The sequence below is a fragment of the Orbicella franksi genome, chromosome 12 (genome assembly GCF_964199315.1).
Source record: "Orbicella franksi chromosome 12, jaOrbFran1.1, whole genome shotgun sequence".
NCBI lineage: Eukaryota > Metazoa > Cnidaria > Anthozoa > Scleractinia > Merulinidae > Orbicella > Orbicella franksi.
The window spans coordinates 4,656,302-4,673,919 of record NC_138156.1 but is presented as its reverse complement, the minus strand read 5'-3'; the positions used below and the strand labels follow the sequence as shown (position 1 = coordinate 4,673,919).

General features: G+C 39.3%; 2 protein-coding genes across 2 annotated transcripts; both read left to right on the top strand.

Annotated features, from left to right (window-relative positions):
* Positions 1-2,407: 2,407 nt before the first annotated feature.
* Positions 2,408-9,790, top strand: LOC145463930 (synaptic vesicle 2-related protein-like). Its single transcript, XM_081447721.1, has 14 exons — positions 2,408-2,612; positions 3,322-3,416; positions 3,614-3,712; positions 4,014-4,085; positions 4,531-4,655; positions 5,196-5,259; positions 5,794-5,919; positions 6,299-6,433; positions 6,567-6,640; positions 7,171-7,247; positions 7,443-7,571; positions 8,116-8,227; positions 8,765-8,939; positions 9,433-9,790. The coding sequence occupies exons 1-14, from the start codon at positions 2,531-2,533 to the stop codon at positions 9,622-9,624; spliced, it is 1,557 nt and encodes a 518-aa protein (XP_081303847.1). The 5' UTR covers positions 2,408-2,530; the 3' UTR covers positions 9,625-9,790.
* Positions 9,791-12,589: 2,799 nt separating this feature from the next.
* LOC145463530 (uncharacterized) lies at positions 12,590-16,163 on the top strand. Its single transcript, XM_081447289.1, has 4 exons — positions 12,590-12,686; positions 13,752-13,814; positions 14,255-14,401; positions 15,325-16,163. The coding sequence occupies exons 1-4, from the start codon at positions 12,620-12,622 to the stop codon at positions 15,822-15,824; spliced, it is 777 nt and encodes a 258-aa protein (XP_081303415.1). The 5' UTR covers positions 12,590-12,619; the 3' UTR covers positions 15,825-16,163.
* Positions 16,164-17,618: the final 1,455 nt, after the last annotated feature.

The window sequence follows — 17,618 nt, the reverse complement described above, 5'->3', positions numbered from 1 at the left end:
TGTACCCTTATACCCTTATACCCCTTATACCCTTATATCCCTTATACTCCTGATACCCCCTATACCCCTTATACCCCTGATACCCCTGATACCCCTGATACCCCTGATACCCCTGATACCCCTGATACTCCTGATACCCTTATACCCTTATACCCTTATACCCTTATACCCTTATACCCTCATACCCTTATACCCTTATACCCCTTATACCCTTATACCTCTGATACCCTTGATACCCCTTATACCCTTATACCCCTTATACCTTTATACTCCTTATACCCCTGATACCCTTGATACCTCTTATACCTTTTATACCCCTTATACCCCTGATACCCCTTATACCCTTATACCCCTTATACCTTTATACTCCTTATACCCCTGATACCCTTGATACCTCTTATACCTTTTATACCCCTTATACCCCTGATACCCCTTATACCCTTATACCCTTGATATCCCTGATACCCCTTATACCTTTATACCCTTTATACCCTTATATCGCTGATACCCCTGATAACACTTATAACCCTTATACCTCTTATACCCTTATACCCCTTATACCCTTATTTTCCTTATGGTTTAAGGTGATTCCTTAGTATTACATTGCGCATCCCTACTGTGCACGATATTTGGGTCATTAGCGCATGCACATGAGCGCGTGTGCATACAAAACATAAGAGATTTCCCTCAAACTAAGCTTGATAGTAAAATAAATGCTCCTTTTCTCTTTTGAATGAGCGCGGTGACCCCCACTTTTTATTTCATAATTTCAATGAGAACAATATACTCAATAACTGAGAAAAACTTAGCAGAAATCTATGGCTTCTTTTTGGCAAATGAAATAAATACTACAGAGGGAGACATAACGGGCCCAACAGCGCATGTCCAAATTATGTTTCCTATAAAGGATAAAAAAATGCAGGGTATTTGAGGACATTTTTTCTGGGATGTAGAGGAATAAACAACCAAAGAAAGTCAAATTCTGTGCGATATAACACGCTGCATTGAAAAATAATTGAGCTTATTTGTTGCACATAGAGATTACCAAAAGTCACCTAAATAACCGTATTTGTCAGCATTGTGGCGTGAAAACAAGCACGGTGACCCCCTCTTTTTACTAGGTTTTTTTTTTAATATTTCTTTGTCTTGTAACAACAGCATACCAAGTTTCATCGGCAATCTGTGGCGGGTTCTTTTACTAGGGAATCACCTGAATGCCTATTTTAAAGTTTATTTTATATAGCACTTTACATTTTCCATGAAGACAGAGAAGATGAAACGTTCTTGTTACTATCGATAGTCACTATCATCAAGAGACTATAATATTAGTCTCTTGCCATCATGTGCCGGTTGTGATCAGTGGATCAGTAACATATGGAGGTCCATTTTCAGCCAGTCACCCCGAGGCGTTCCCAGTTTATCGCAGGTGTGAGATACTCTGAGGATGATGCTCACAAGGAGAAAGGCAAGGAAAATCTCCAGGAAAATTAAGAGACATTTTCGCGAAAAAGTGTAAGGTCGATCACGCGCTCTCCAGTAATTACGGCCACAAGGATTCTTTGCAGTATGTACATTTGTAGTTTAATTACCATTTTCCTAGTGTGCTGTTTTAACAGCAACATTTAAAACTGTTGCGCTTGTATGAACAAGAAACCTTAACAATGTACTCTACTCAGCCAGTCATCTTTACCGTAGAAATTTCAGGCAAGTGAATGTTCATTGAAACCCGTTTAAGCGTCGCTCAGTGAAAAGGAACAGGGAAGAAACCATTTTTTTCGCTTTACTTCGCTGCATTTCGTCCTCCGGACGTCTTTGAAAAGACAGCTATCAAAAGACTTTTTTATTCAGTTTATACCTTCTCAGAATCATTCAAAGAGTCATTCCGACCAGTTATCACAATGACAGTTGCCGATCGAACACCGCACCGGCATCTAAATTGAACATATTCAGCATTTTCATATTCAAGTTATCCCGAGCACCACGTATGTCACAGGTATCCCAAGCAGCTGGGCAAAAAGAGTGTATTGAGAGGCCTACTCTGGGGCCTTAAGTCGCCTAAAGTAAAGTTTAGCGCAAGAACACGGCACTAGCTCGATGATCAACGATTGAACTGTCGACTTGAGGATCTGTAACACGACGAACTAACCGATAGGTAATAAATTATATTAAGTGATCTTAATAGGAGGAATTGGTTCTCGCTTATCGTGTATGATGTTTATATGTAGTGAAAAAAAAATCGGCGTCAATTATGCATGGTTTGCTAAGTCGAATCAAAACAGGCTGGTACCTGCTTCACGAAGTCGACTCGATTAATCGGAACAGAGCATCTTTTGAATCAAGGAACTTAGTGATGTGACTCGCTTATTCCCTAAGAAAATCAGACACCAGAAGACGTAATTATATTTCTTTAAAAAAGATCGCTATGTTTCAGAACGATAGCTAATCATTTCGCGGATCTCAAGAAGCTTGTGATCGTGTTGAGATAACTTCAAAACGCTGATTCCCTTTGAGGGGATTAACCTTTACCATTATGGGAACTCCAGATGATAAATTAGGTCTAACAGCCGAAGAAGACAATCCAGGAGTGACTATATCACAGGATTCAGAGCAGGGTGAGTTAAAAGAATGGCTCTGCATTACCGTTAATTTACGTAAACAATTATAGCACTCGTAACTCGTGGAAACCTGCTCGATCGAACGAGTTCCTCGCGAGTGTACTCGCGGTTATTGGCGATCGCGTGGAGTCAGTTACACTAATAAGGTAACTGATTTGAAAGTAATTACAAGCTCGTGCCTAGAAGTTAGATTTTAGAAATTACCTGATTGAATTCGGTTAGATTCAACAAATCGTCTGCACTGTTAGATTGAAATAACGTCACACAAGGTTGAATACTCACGTGGTTTCACCGCAAAAATTGGGACCATCCCTATGGTCTATAAGAGAATGGGGAAATGGAGTTTATCTGTTAAACAACAGAAAATTTACCGGCCAATTAGAAGGACAACAGAACGGAATTGTGCGCTGGCGAGGCAGTCCGTAAGGTCTTTTCTTCTTCTTGAAGAACAAATTGGTCGCAATTTCGGTCCAAATGTGCTAACCGCATATTTCACAACTCACCGGTTTCGGTTTGCTGGAAAAGTCCTGACAAATTTCTCAAGTTTGCCGACCATACCTCTCGACCAATGAGCGCGCTAGAGCTCTCCAATTATGATAAGAAATTTAGCGGAGAGAAAGGCGTTCTAATCATTTCTTTTTCCTGTTTTTCATTTGGTAAGTTTGATCATGATCTCCGTCTAGTTCTCAACTTTTTTCTTTTTTAGAAAGTAAAGCTACCTACACTGTGGAAGAGGCGATCGACAAAATCGGTTATGGACCTTTTCAAGTAAAACTGATGGTTATAATCGGCTTGGCCTGGGTGAGTCTTTGAAAGTGTCTTCTCCTAGATCCGCTTATGATCATTCTTTATCACATGTTGTTAGAAAAGTCAAAAGTACTCAGTTGGGCTAAATCTCGATATATCGTACACCATATGGTTTAGAGAGGTTGAAGTCAACGATGAAAGCTAGCTAAGTAGCGTGTAAAAAGTAATGGTTGTCGTGCACTGCTTTTTAGATGGCAGACTCGATGGAAGTGACGATTTTGGCTATCGTATGTCCTGCAATCCGATGTGAGTGGAATTTGGCCACGTGGCAAGAAGCAACGGTCACTACGGTATGTCGGAAATGAATAAGGAAGTGGCGTCTGCTTTAAATTTGGTATTATGTTATCAATAACGATTAATATATTGTTATTATTTTAAATAGCAGTTCCTTAATTAGCAGTAATTGATGCTTTTAGTGAACAAGAATACGGCCTGGGCTATCGGCGTTAATGGGTTCGAACAGCCTGTCCAACCCACCGATTTTCCTGATTCAGAACTGAAACAGTGCGTGAACCTCACTTAAACAATACATTACCAATTATATTCACAGCACTAATCTATTATCATTATCTGTTCATTATCTCTCCGCAGGCCGTTTTCGCCGGAATGACAATAAGCACTTGCATTTGGGGCTACGTTTCAGATAACTTTGGAAGAAAGATAGTAAGAGGCCTTTTTCTTATCTTGTTTTTCATGCATCTTAATATTTTTAACCTTTTCAAGCGTATCTCGCAAACAAAGTGACAAATATTGGGAGTACCTAACTGTGTACCATCAACCTATCCAGGACAGGTAAAAACACTCCTTGTTACTCTAAAACAAACACTGATACTGATAAGACATCAGACGCTTTCGATCCGTTTTCTCCTGTACACTGGATTTGAAGAGAAGGGAAGATCGAAGTGATAGAGAGAGGGCGCACGAAAAACAAAGAGAAGAGGAACGGTTGTGCTTTACATTCGCCTCTTCCCAATCTCAGTCACGGCAATTTATCCTGAAGGCGAACTTGTAGGCATATACTAAAGAGGCCTCTGTAGAGACATTTCGAAAGCAATGATTTCAGAAGAAGTTTCCTTTTCAACTTGCACATGTTTTTTGTTCCACACAGGAAGTGCTGGCTTGCACTGTTGTCATTTTTGTTGGTGCCTTGCTGAGTGCGTTTGCACCAAACTACTTTTGGATCATGGTGTTCAGTACCGTGGTGGGACTGGGAATGGGAGGCGTGGCCCAATGGTAAGACGCATGCGTGAACCAATTGATATATATTGTGTGGAAATTATTGTACAGAGTCTGTCCACAACGGCGGTCAGCCTGGGGTAGAATAAACTGGCCACTGTGCAGAGGTTGCCATTGTACGTAAGGGGAGGGGAGAGGGTTGATTTTGTTAATTAAGGGTAAATAGTAGGATCGGGACAGGGTTGGTACAAAAATTCTTGCTGTTGTGGCGGGTTGGTCCCTACAGAGAAGTGGCCGTTAGTAAAGATTCCACTGTACTTGTAAGATTTCTCTGTTTTCGTTGGTTTAAGTATCACTCGTTACAGAAATGGTGAAGTCACTTTCGGTGTTCACGTCATGGACGGAGCCTTCAGCAGAGTAATTAGCAGGATAGGAAAACTACCAACCAAAAACTAAATTAAGTACATCAACGGGATCAAGAAACATGGTTGCTTGACATGTAAACAATAAAACCATACTGCTTTTAACTAGAGATTCAAATTTGTACCGAGTGGTGCTTGTTTGTTTACTTGTTAATGTATCTGTTTATCATCTTAGCATGAATCTTTGGGCTGAGTTCCTTCCAAGCAAAGGAAGAGGAGTCTCGCTAAATGCTCTTTCGGTAAATACCCCGCAATGCTTTGCATTGCTTAGTGTTGCATATTCTTTAGTCTGGCGACAGACTGAACTTGAGGCGTGGCTTGTATCTGAAAGCAATATATACGTACTGTTAAAAGCGATCAGTAGAATTCAGTGAACTCTTTCGTCTCTCTGTAGTCTAGAAGAACGATCGGCCTCCAGATTTCGAAAATCAAGCTCCCTTTGGTATTTTGCACTGAAATGTTCCTTTATAAGAGGGTTGTGCTTCGTACTGTACACAGCAAACACAGCCAACACGTTCTATTTCGGAATTGGCGACAAGATTACGACAGAACATCAGCGCGTGTATTTCACTCGAAAATCAAATGTAGAGGCGGCCTCCAACGCTCGCGTACGTACACTAAACCATGCGTAAACCACATCAAACCTTCACTGAAATCTCTTTCGTTAACACGTAAACATGCACCCACAACATTAGCAATGTCCGGTCATATCAGCCTCTATGTTTTAGATTAACACGACTAACACATTCTAAGTTCTGTTGTTCTCGTTGCAGTTATCATGGTCTCTAGGATCTTGCTTGGAGATTCTTGTCGCTCTCGTGGTGATGCCCACGCTGGGCTGGAGATGGTTGTTCTTCATCTCCTCGCTTCCTCTGTTTATTTTTATTTGTTGTAGTAAGGTGAGAAACACGCTATTTTAACCGAACTGTAGTCGATAAACCGACTCGAAGATGTTATAAACATTGGTCTTCGGGTAAGGCAGAAAGAGAATCATCCACTGTTTAAAGAGTAACTTTTAATTGACCCATATTAGCATTCAAGGGAAAAAAAGACGGAAAGGTGGGATATGGAATGGTAAAGAAGGTTTGATTTTAGAAGTGCTATTTAACAGTACTGAGTGGTCAAGTTGATCACAGTAAACTATGGCCACAAGAATATCTAAACGATAGAAATATGAAGGGAAGTTCAAGTCGCTCATTAACCTATTTTCATCCGTATTTTAAATGATGTCACATGATAATATTTTTAATATCCCGCTCACTCGGTTTTTGTTTTTAGCTCGTTCCAGAGTCTCCTCGTTTCTACATGACAGCTGGCAAGCCAGAGAAAGCTTTGTGTATTCTACAGAGGATCGCTAAAGAAAACAAGAAAGAACTTCCTCCAGGACAGCTAGTCGTTACAGAAAAACACGAGGTATGTTATGGCGGAGAAACGCACCATTGTTATCTACCTCAACCGTGAAAAAAATCTTTGGCACTGACAATTTTCTATCAAGGAAGAAAGGCTGAACTGACCAGGTTGACTCTAGTTGATCTTTTTCTTACAGATATCTCGAGGAAGAGTAACAGATCTTTTTTCTCCTGAATTCCGTAGATCTACAATTTTATTATGGATCATTTGGTGAGCAATCTATTCTTTCACATTCGTACCTTTCTTTATAAATATACCGTGTTCCTGTCGCGTATTGTTTCGACTGATTCATACCCTTGTCTTTTGATTCCATTGCTTCCTTATTAACTGAACACAGTTCCTAAATCCTATGTGGAATTGTTCCATAGTCATCTCTGTAGATACTCTTTCTTGACAGTGGTCTAGTCACCGAGAGGCCGCATCAAGATAAGTAGCTTCAGTATATTTGAATTCGTTTGGACCAAAGTAAAAATGAGCAGATAACGTTTTTTTTTTTTTCAAAATTTGATAAAAAAGCCTATGCAAAACTTTTTTTGTTTTTATTATTGCTGTTTTTTTTCTTTTTTTTTCACAACGGAAATGTCCCTTCCTCCTCAGTCACCAACGCTGTCTTGTGTGACTGCCTTTTGATTTGATTCTCTGATCTCACTGAATTAAAATAGCTGTTATAATTATTGCAACCATAGTTAGCAAGCTGCCATCAAGTAACTCTGGTTAGCTTATGTGTCTGTTGTTTACAGGTTCAGTAGCCACTTTGTAATCTATGGAATAGCGCTTATAACAACTGAGATGTTCTCTAGAGCGGACCCTTGTAGAGGTAACTGGGCTTAAGTTCATTGCGATTTTAGCATAATGAGGAGATTCGGAGCCACCTTAAATTTTCCCAGATTTAAGGTGGAGATGAGTAAGCTTACGTCAGCGTGGTAGTCGCATAATATCAAATAGCTTCGAATGCCTTTGGCGGGAAAATCCTGATATATGTCAGTTAATAAGTACTGTTGTATAATTGCAGGTATCAATCCTGAAGGGACCAGTACTACAAATACTTCAGATAATGCCTCACCCGGGGCCACTCCTTGTAAACAGCTTGATTATCAAGACTACGCTAATTACTTTATTGTTATGTCAGGCGATCTTTTAGGTAAAAGTTTTATTTTCTTATTTCACCATGTGCAATTCAGTCCCAGAGGCTGGTCCAAACATTTGTTCGTTTAATACACCATATGTTCGTGGCAGACGTTTGTAGATCTTAACTAAGTGATTTGTGTTTTACATTGTTTGTTACCTTTCCAATCAGTCGCACAAACGAATAATCAATCAATGAATCAATCACTTGATCTATCTATCCATTTGTTTTTACTCGGAAAATAACGTCATTTTCTGTGTAGGTAGAACGTTGAATTCACTCTTTCTGTCCTACTCTTCCCGGTAACTTTTCAATAAATGTACTGACCAATTCATAAAGCTTTCGCAGTCGCTTGCGCACCAAAGTCGATTAAAAAAGTTTTTTGAGGTGAAGGAGATACGATTAGTTACGATTTCTAAATTCTAACATTAGGTAACTCAAATTAAGAAATTAGCAGCAATGCTACTCTGTAAATTCGAGGGTAAATAAAGTTTGTGGTGACGATGATATGATGACTTATTAATTGATATGTTTATTTTTTATTTTTTTTATCTTATAGGATTAGTATTTATATTTTTCATGGTGGACAAAATAGGTAGAAAAATGGTGCAATTTGTGGCTTTCTTAGGAAGCGCTATTTTCCTAACAGCGTTATTTATTTGTACAAGAAGGTGAGTATAACTAATCTTTCGTTGACTCCTTGCATCAATCTGAAAATTCAATATTGATTCTCCCTATTGATATCCACACGTTCTTTCAATGCAACTTCTGAGAATTTGGGGGCCGTGTCTTTTGTTTTTTCGGGAAAGAAGAGAAGGTCGATTCTTCAAAAGAGGTGTATGTTAGGAAGACTCGGGTTACACTGCCTTTGAAGCCTTAACTGAAGTCAGGATTGAGCGACCCTGAGTCGAACGTTCTGCTGTAGGGTGGTTTACAGTACCTCTTTTAACTCTCCTCCCATTCAGGAGTAGGAATGGGTACCAGAGGTCTGTCAGGCAAAATGTAAGGAGCTTTACTGTGATATAGCAAATTTTTGTCCCACTTTATAAATCCCTTACTAGAATTTCTTTTTTTCCTCTGTCCTCTTTGAAAACCTTATATTCGGGCTAATCGTAATTTTTTCTCTTGTTTCAAACATTCTTGGCTGGTTTCTTTTACAAAGCTGCCCAGCGGTAAACTTTTTTTCTCTCCTTCTTTTCGTTTACCAGTCGTTTATCGACCACGCTGTTTTTGTACGGCTCTCGTTTGTTCATAAGTATTGCTGATATGTGCGGCTATGTATACACCCCGGAAGTGTATCCCACGAACATGCGCGGTATTGGCCTGGGAGCATGCTCCGGAGCAGCGAGGATCGGCTGTATGATAACTCCTTTTGTTGCCATGGTGAGTAGATTAATCGTAAACAAACATCAATATTCAGGCACCGTTTGGAAGTAATTGCAGCAATATCAGTATCCTTGTACACACTGGGCAAACCACTGATTTACTTGTTGCGTCGGAAATCGCATTTCTATGTGTGACTCTCTTTTTCTTATTTCAACTCCTTGAGACAAAGAAGAAATTAGGTAACTCAGGTTAACTAAGCTCTCTCGATGAGCAGCAAATTAAAGGTAGAATCAAAAAATACGTGGGTTAAGTTTGTTTTTATCCCCTCCCCCTCCCCCCACCTCCACGTGTTCTACGATTTCCTATCATCCATCCTCACAAACCAACATTTCAAAATTCTAATTTGATTTATATGAGAACTGGAGGAATAGTGCCTATCATTTTTTGCGTCTTTCTTTTCTAAGCCAAACAAAGCGCAACGCTTTATGAAGGTAGATGACTCTGTACGTAGTGCTTATGTAGTTATGTTTTTTTCGTTTTTCCTCTCCAGGTTCTAATGCCTCATTCCATCCTGCTATCACTTAGTTTGTACAGCGGATTTTCTGTTCTGGGCATAGTCACTGTGCTTCTTCTGCCCATCGAGACTAAAGGACGAGCATTGCAAGTGAGTCGGACAACTATTCAATATTGCATATTTCCATTATGGCTCCTAATATTTGATTACGTTAAGTTAAAAGTTTAAAGTTACGGCAGCTCTTTCTTCAATAAATAATCATTGTTCGTCGAGATACGCATTTCGTTTCGTTCACTCACAGTTCATTGCAATTTCCTTGAAGTCCTTCTTTCATCCTGCAATCTTTGCCTTTGTTTGGTTTCTCTTTTGAAAGAGGATTCTATCGGGTGCGGTCTGATTGGTCCAATGATTTGACACTGATGTATTTGTCTTCGCGCCCTCGCGTTAAAGCAATTCCATAGCTTAAGTAAATATTGCAACCAGAGTTTGTGGCAGGAACACACTTTTCAAATGGCAGGAGCATAATGTGTCAGCACTTGCAGGAATAGAATGCATCCTTCATGATTCCGTAAGAAGAGAAGTTCATGTGTGTTTTCAGAAAGCACACGCTCGTCCTGCCAAAAAGATTCGTCTAAAGACTGACAATTATAGCTCTGCCAACCTCTGGGGGGACTACCAAATGAAAAGGTCGGGGATGCCCGTCAGAAAATTTGAATTAAACTCCTAAAGGAGACGAATCTAGTTGTGGCTCAAGCTCTATGTTTGACCACTAAAAGATACCACTTAAAACGGAATGGGCTTCATTACTAGCCGCTGTTCAGCAACGAAGCCCGGGCTAGCAGACCGGACTCGAAAGACTGGCAGAAATCGAACCTAAGAACGGAAATGTGAGCGTTTTTTAATTGTTATCTGTTGGAGTGCACTCTAAAAGATACTTTGGCAGTGAGAAAATAGTGGCGTTTCGTCTTGGACACCCTAAGCGAGACAAGAATCTTTGTTTGACACCCCGAAGCTAGACGACGAACATCCCCAATCTTTTCATGTGGGAGTCGTCCCACCGGGTGCTAACCTCTCTGAGGTTCAGCTGAAAATCATAAAATTTATATTGTAGTGGCTGTCGCGATTCTCTACCTGTTTATTTGAATTTTCTTGCTACAATCAGCACTGTCTCAAAACGATGATATACGAGGCAGCAATGAGCAGTTGTAATTCAGTTATGGTCTCCACGCTGGAAAAAGTTTGAAAAGGACTGAAAGTGATGTTTACCATGTAATTTCTATGAAGGCGGATGCATAACGGATGCTTATCTTAGAGCAATGCACACCGTGCCGGCGTGCATACTGATTGAAATTTGTTGTCTCTATTTTTTCCTTAATTGCAGGATTATTGACAAGGACTTCACTAGCTTTTATTCAAACTGTGGTGGAAGGCGCTAAAATGCATTAGCAACCGAATCTGTACAGCAATGATACCGAAAGGATCAGTCATCTTGCATTACTTGCAAAAATTTCGGACGTTTAATTTTCGAACACATTTTATCTATTTTGGACAAATTTCAGACAAAAATTTCAGACACTTTGCTGCAACATAGCTAAAGTAAATTTAAGCATAAAGAAAACACGAATTAGCCTAAAATAACAGCTGTGAAAATTATAGTTTAACTGCTGCCTCAAGGTTTTACAGATACACCGACGAGGGAATATCATAAATTCTATCAAGCCGTTACGTAGGGTTCCTTCCCATAAGGAAACTAAGAGCTTTGTAGCTTTTTAAAAGTTTGATACTGTATTGTAAGTGTTTCGGACGCTGAAAATTTCGGACCAATTTCGAACGGTTTTATTTCCAGAAACTTCTTTTGTCCGAAACTAAACTCGTCCGACCTTTTTTGCAAGAAATGTACTTAAACAACAGATTTGAAGAAGCTTCTTCTTGAGGTTCTGGCAAAAGCGTCTGTTTTGTGGTGATAAAGGCTCACCAGCAAATCTTGACACACTATTCTCTGTGATATAGGTGCAAGTTTACCTCCTCCCACTCAATTACCGTCTATTTCTTCCTCCTTAAATTACAGAGATTTTAATTAAAAAATAAGTTAACGTGCCACTTGCACTTACTCTTAAAACTTACTATGGACAGGAGTGATCATGTTACAAACACTAGCAATTTCCCGAGTTTGGGAAGCAATCTACAATTAAAACTTACTTTGCCGTCGTTCCATGATTAAAATCTCTATTTTTCCCGCTCAACTCTAAATTCTGAAACTGTATTCTATACAGAGGAATAAAAACTAGCAAATACTGAATAACACTGACTTTATACTTTTTTTTCGTGTATCCATTAATAAAAATCTTTAACCAAATTTCCGTTTATAATCAACACAGCAAGCTTAATGTATCTATTTTGTGGATATTGACTTACTTGTGCTACTGGAAGGTAAACATTTGCGGCATAGACCCGTTGCGTAATCATAAAAAACGCTACCTTCTGTGTAGCAGTGTGAGGCCAATTTTCCCAGTGTTGCGATTCTCAGTTTTGACAGTCGATCCCTGATCGATCATGTCTTCCATTGTAGAAGTGTACAGGGCGTGAAAAAAACTCGTTCTGTTTTGTACTTTCGAAAATAATCATAATGATAATCTATTTTCCACGTTTCGTCTTCTCAGAGTCAGATTTTCAAATTCATTCTCGTAAAAAAAAAAACAGTAGGATTCACGAAACTTAGTTTTTATCAGAGAACTGCACGTTTATAAGCAAGTCTAACCGGAGAAGAAGGGAAAAAGTCAAGAATCAGACGACTCAAACTCGATGTTATTTTAAAAACATTTTTTGTTGAGTAGTATATGTTTATTTGTACTTTTAAAGCCGGCCTCCTCACCTTTTGAAAGTTACTTAACGAGAATGCAGTTTTCCTTAATGGTGTTATAACAAACAAATTCCATTTGGAACTATTTTACAACAGCTAGGATTATCACTTTGTCGTTAATGTAATTGCATTAAGGCGTAAAATCGTTTAACGAGGCAATACTTATCCTAAATATATTTACAAACTGTGATATCAACTGACAAAATCCTCAAATAGCCATGGTACATTTTAAAACTCTTTCCCACGGTTGTAAAAGCATATAAAAGTATAAGTCATAGTGTCTTCGACATAAGAAGCTACAAGAGCAATCTTTGATGTTTTACTGATCGAGGTAGCACTCGTACATTTACGGAAGACAAAATCATGAAAATTTGGATTCTATTTTTCTTGGTGTCTTTGGTCTCCTGTCGAAGTTTCCAGTTCGAGGATGGTAAGTAGTTTCTGAAAGATAACTTTACTGCTTATTAAATCATTTTGCTGTAGCTTGAGTACATGAGTGGTAAGCCCTAAATATGTAGCGGCTATAGATTCCTATTCCGCTATTTTTCTCTCTTTCTCGGCGATCATTTATCGTCGCTGCTGTTTCCCTTGCTCTGTTGCGGCGCTTTTTCTCTTGAATTGCTTTTCTTATCTTCGTATTTCATTGTCTTTGTGTTGTTTTTCTGCCCACGTTCCTTCTTTGCATGAGTTTCTACTGCCACCTTCATCGAAACTGAAAAAGCTCTCTAATTAATCTACTTAATCGCACTCAGCTTTTTACGTTCCTTACTTCCATAATTTTAAAGGACTACGCAATTTTTTTGAATTTCAATCTTTCCTCTTATTCCGGCTACTCTGTCTCAATTAGGAGCAACTAACAGATCGTTTCGGTAAATCATCTGTTCGGAAGGTTTTTAAAGGAGTCATGTCACGGTTTGCTCACCTTGAAAAGTTTAGCCTAAGTAATTTTTTTCAAGCTCGTCGTTTGTAATCCGTGTCAATCTTCTCCATCCTTAACCATCCTTGTTCCTTTATGGTTTGTTATCTCTGTGGTGTTTTTCTATCTCAGGAAACTATTATTTTCAGGTTTCCTTTTATTCAAAGGTATTTTATACGTGGCCAAAATAACTCAAAATGCCGTGACTGAGTTCCTTTAATCCCCTCCGATTTTCTTAAAAGAATTGACACCTTAAGCTTTCGCGATATGATAAATATTAATAACGCTTGGGGGGGGGGGGTGGTACTCCCAGAAAAATTGGGTGTGTGTGTGCGACCCCCTTCCAAAAACCCTTACCTTATTTAAAAACAAAATCTGCCATTTTCCCTAGATCGATAACTCATTTCTGACCAAAACGGCTAAAACAAAAAACCCTTTGAGGCCGCACATGGCAACAACAACTTTATTATGGCAACAACAACTTTATATACACATACCTATATAGCCCTTGTAAGGAAGCACCATAACATATCCGGGCCACCGAAGTTCCTCCATCTTTAAGTTTACTTTCCGTTTTAGAACCGGTTGACCCAGTTGACCCCTTGGAACCAACAGAGGAACCTCCTGAGCCTATCCCTGAGGGTGAGTTTTTAATATATGCATCACTTCAAGATTCATGTAAACGGGAAATATCTTTCAATCCGAGCTCCACAACCCTCCAAGCTGAAGTCCATACGGCCACCGGTATTTCTTGTCCTCTTTACTGTCAACTTACCAGGATTTTACTCCTCAAAACTGTAATTCAAGCAAGAGTGTTCCCTTCCACCTGAAAGCTGTGAAAGCGATTTCCTTGACAAATTACTTTTTCTGAAAAAAATTTACTTATTAAATTACCATTTTCCATGCCTTCTAAGTTCACACCAGAACTTTCGTTACGTACTGTACTACAAATATCATCGTTCAATATTTAGTTATGGTGTTAGAAACGTACTCTCCACACTCAGCTTACTAGTGTCATTTGACGGACGACTAAACACTGTCCTATAACAGTATTTGACTAATCAGAACCTCTTGGATTGTAGATCTTAAGTTCGAACCTGTTGGCTGCTTTAGAGACAAGCCTCGCCCACGAGCCATGCCCGAGCTGCTGAAGAACTTCCGAGGGACTATTGATTGGTCTGACTTGTCCAAGACTGTGCAGAAATGTGCAGACGAAGCTATGAACAAACGTAAGGTGGCAGTATACAGTTTCAGGCGTGAATTTGCACGTGATTAAACAAAAGTGTTTTCTTTTGAATTTCTTTACATCAGAAAAGCAGACTAAATTATTATCACTAAAATTATTCTACAGTTTAATGGCCTGCGCAGCAGACGTTTTCTCCCTTTTTTCCAGGCGGAGAGATCGAACAAGCAAGCGAGCAAGCGGGCAAGCGAACGAGCGTGCCTGGGCTGAGCAAAATATGGGGAGAGGTGGGCAGGGGGTGGGCGAGAGGGGATAGGGGCGGGGAAGAAAGAGATCGCTCCCTTTATGTGCTGTTTTGGAAACGTGTGCTACGCAGGCTAACAGTTTAACAGCATGGTGAAAGAACATTCGCTTTATGTTGCTGGAACGTGGAATAGCAAGGCATAAGCGGGAAGCCTACCTGTAGCTAGCTATAGTTAGTTGTATTTTACCGTAGGCTTGAGATTATGAGACTACAAAATACATTGCTTTTTAAATGATGGAGTACTACTTTGTCACAGGTATTCAGAAAATCCGTTGCTAACAAAGATCGTAACCAGATTAGGCAGTCATTGACGTTTTAAACTTTATACAGTGCACAAAATATGGAATTACAACAGACAGCCAGGACCCAAACCACGTTACACAAATTGTTGTTCTTACATGAAAGAAATCTGCACTCTTTGCCTGGGAAAATTAAATGAACCCGCGGTTTTCTAAAGAGATGTTGCCAAGCAACCTGACGTATCCTGATGGCGACAAGCTGACGCAGAACCTTCAGAGTGCGTTCGCTACTTCTGATTGGATAATTCGAATCGGAAGCTCCATAAGGCCATTTAGAGGGATTTATCAAAAACTGAAGCGCTTTACACACCTTGCTGATTTAAAACAAAAGATCTTGAATAAGTGTGTTGTTTTAAACCTTTACAGGCCAGCAGTACTTTGGACTGCAGTATTATGGAGAATGCTGGGGCGGAGAGGAAGCCGACTTGACCTACGATGAGTATGGTTCCAATCCTGGCGGATGTTATAAGAACATGGTCGGTAAAGCATGGCACAACTTCGTCTACAAGTTTGTTAGTAAGTATAAACTTGCAAGAAACAAGCTCTTGTCTTGTCAAGATCGTTTTCTCGACTCCTTTCTTAGAATGTACCAGTCTAGGAAAACTAGACTTGGAAACTTGTCATCTAAGCTTCGGAGAAAATGCCTGGATGTCCACAAAAAAGATGCACTTGCTAATCATATGGATGGAAACGGGGCCGGGGGACGGACGTGCTCGTCGTACCTTTTAGGGATTACAAAAGTGGGTTTGGTAATTAGGCTGTTCAGCCTCATAAGGTCCACAGCGGGAGCTATTGCGGCAACTTTTAGGGCATTGGGCCGAAAAAAGTCAATGTTATTCAATTTGAATGTGAAGAATGATCGTTGAAGCCCAGATTTTTTTCAGGCTTCTTCTTTCCAATTGCTCAAATTGGAAAATATACTGCGATGATCATTCTTCACTTTCATTTACAACCGCAGTTCAAACATGAATTATTTCATATATACTTCACGTCATTCAATTTGTTGTTTGAGAATTGGTACCTCTTAGGGGTTGAAACAAATTCAAGTCACGCCCACAAAACAGGACCTTGGTACCGCTAAGGGGTTCTTTTTAAAATTTCCGACGTGCATCCCCGTCCTTTCCATATGGGATCCCCCCCGGGGGAAACGGGTCGCTCCTCTGCAGTTTCTCTATAAAAATTCTATTGACGTAGTATCTCTTCTAATTATAATCCTATACTTTCTGTGCTGACGGTTTTTGATCCGACAATCTATGATCGACTATGCATCTAAATATTAATGTAAGTAATGATGATGAAATAACCGACAAAATACTGCTCATTAATTACACTCTGTAAAGGTAATCGCACGAATGCGAGCGCAAGTAAGGATTTACACTACGCTTGATATTTGAAAATTGCCTCAAAACGGCATGAGCTTTTGGGCGTGCGCGAGTGCAATTTTTAAAACATTTTTGAAATATCACGAGTATATATAGTGTAAATCCTTAATTTTTCGAGCCTTTATAAGAATACTCATTTATTATACGACTGAGAAAAACGCGTACGAGCGCGTGTTAATTTGCACTTCATCCCAAATTAAAAATTAGTTTTCAGCCAAACACAATTAGAAATTTTTACATTCATAGAATAAACTGCCGCCTAATTAAAGCAACTGATAGGTTCTGTTTTTGCTTTTGTCTCGTTAGTTTTGTATTTTCAATCGATCTTTGTTTTTTCACCTTATAAAAAATGTTCATGGTCCTTAGAGCAAAATTTATTTCTACAAAAGACCAAATTCCCAGAATGACCACTTTTATCTAAGCACCTGACTGAACACAAATTGGAGGCAACTTGTCTTCAAAAGCGCCATTTTATATACGCTCCACTTTTTAATTGCGCTTGTGATATCCATATGTCTTTCTCTTTACAGTACCCGAGTAAAAGAAAAGAAGACTTTGGCAAGACAACCAGGGCTTGTCATAAAACTTGGTCTTTGATGTATTCTTCATTACTTTGTTAATGTCATAGAATAAAAAGATCTGAAAAAGTAGCGATTGCTTCTTTTTTTCTGTTCAGTTGTACTGTTTTGTATTCCCCTGCAGTGATTAAGTGCAAACCAGTGCTTTGAGAATATCTCATAAAGAGCACAGTTGTCATGTTGAGTTCGTGGACGGGACACTTCACTCCGCAGTTCAAAGAAACCTTCTCACTAAAGTTATAAAAATAAGGCGTGTCTAGGGATAAGTAAGGAAATAACAATTTTGATCACGACTAAGGGTCCTTGTTTAGTAGGTTATCAGCAATGAGTGTTGAAGGAGTTTAAGCATTTCGTGGGACGTATACGATCATCTTCGTCACACTTCCTCGTCGAAGAAAAGCCAAAGAATAAAAGTCTACAAAGATCGAAAAATATGAAAGTTTGATGATGAACTAGATACGAACCTGAATGTGAATACGAGAGAAGATTGCGGTAAATTTAGAAAACGTACTAAAGAGTAGTTTCCAAATGATTGTCGAAAGTAATCAGGCAATTACTTTAGTTTTGGTTTTGATTTTTGCTTTACTATGGTTTGAGATTAGTTGCGTAGTCTAATTGGTAAGTAAATGGTTTGGTTTTAGTTTTACAAAACTCAATTGAAAACTGCTCTGTCGAAAAATCTAGGTTAAGTTGGTCGAGA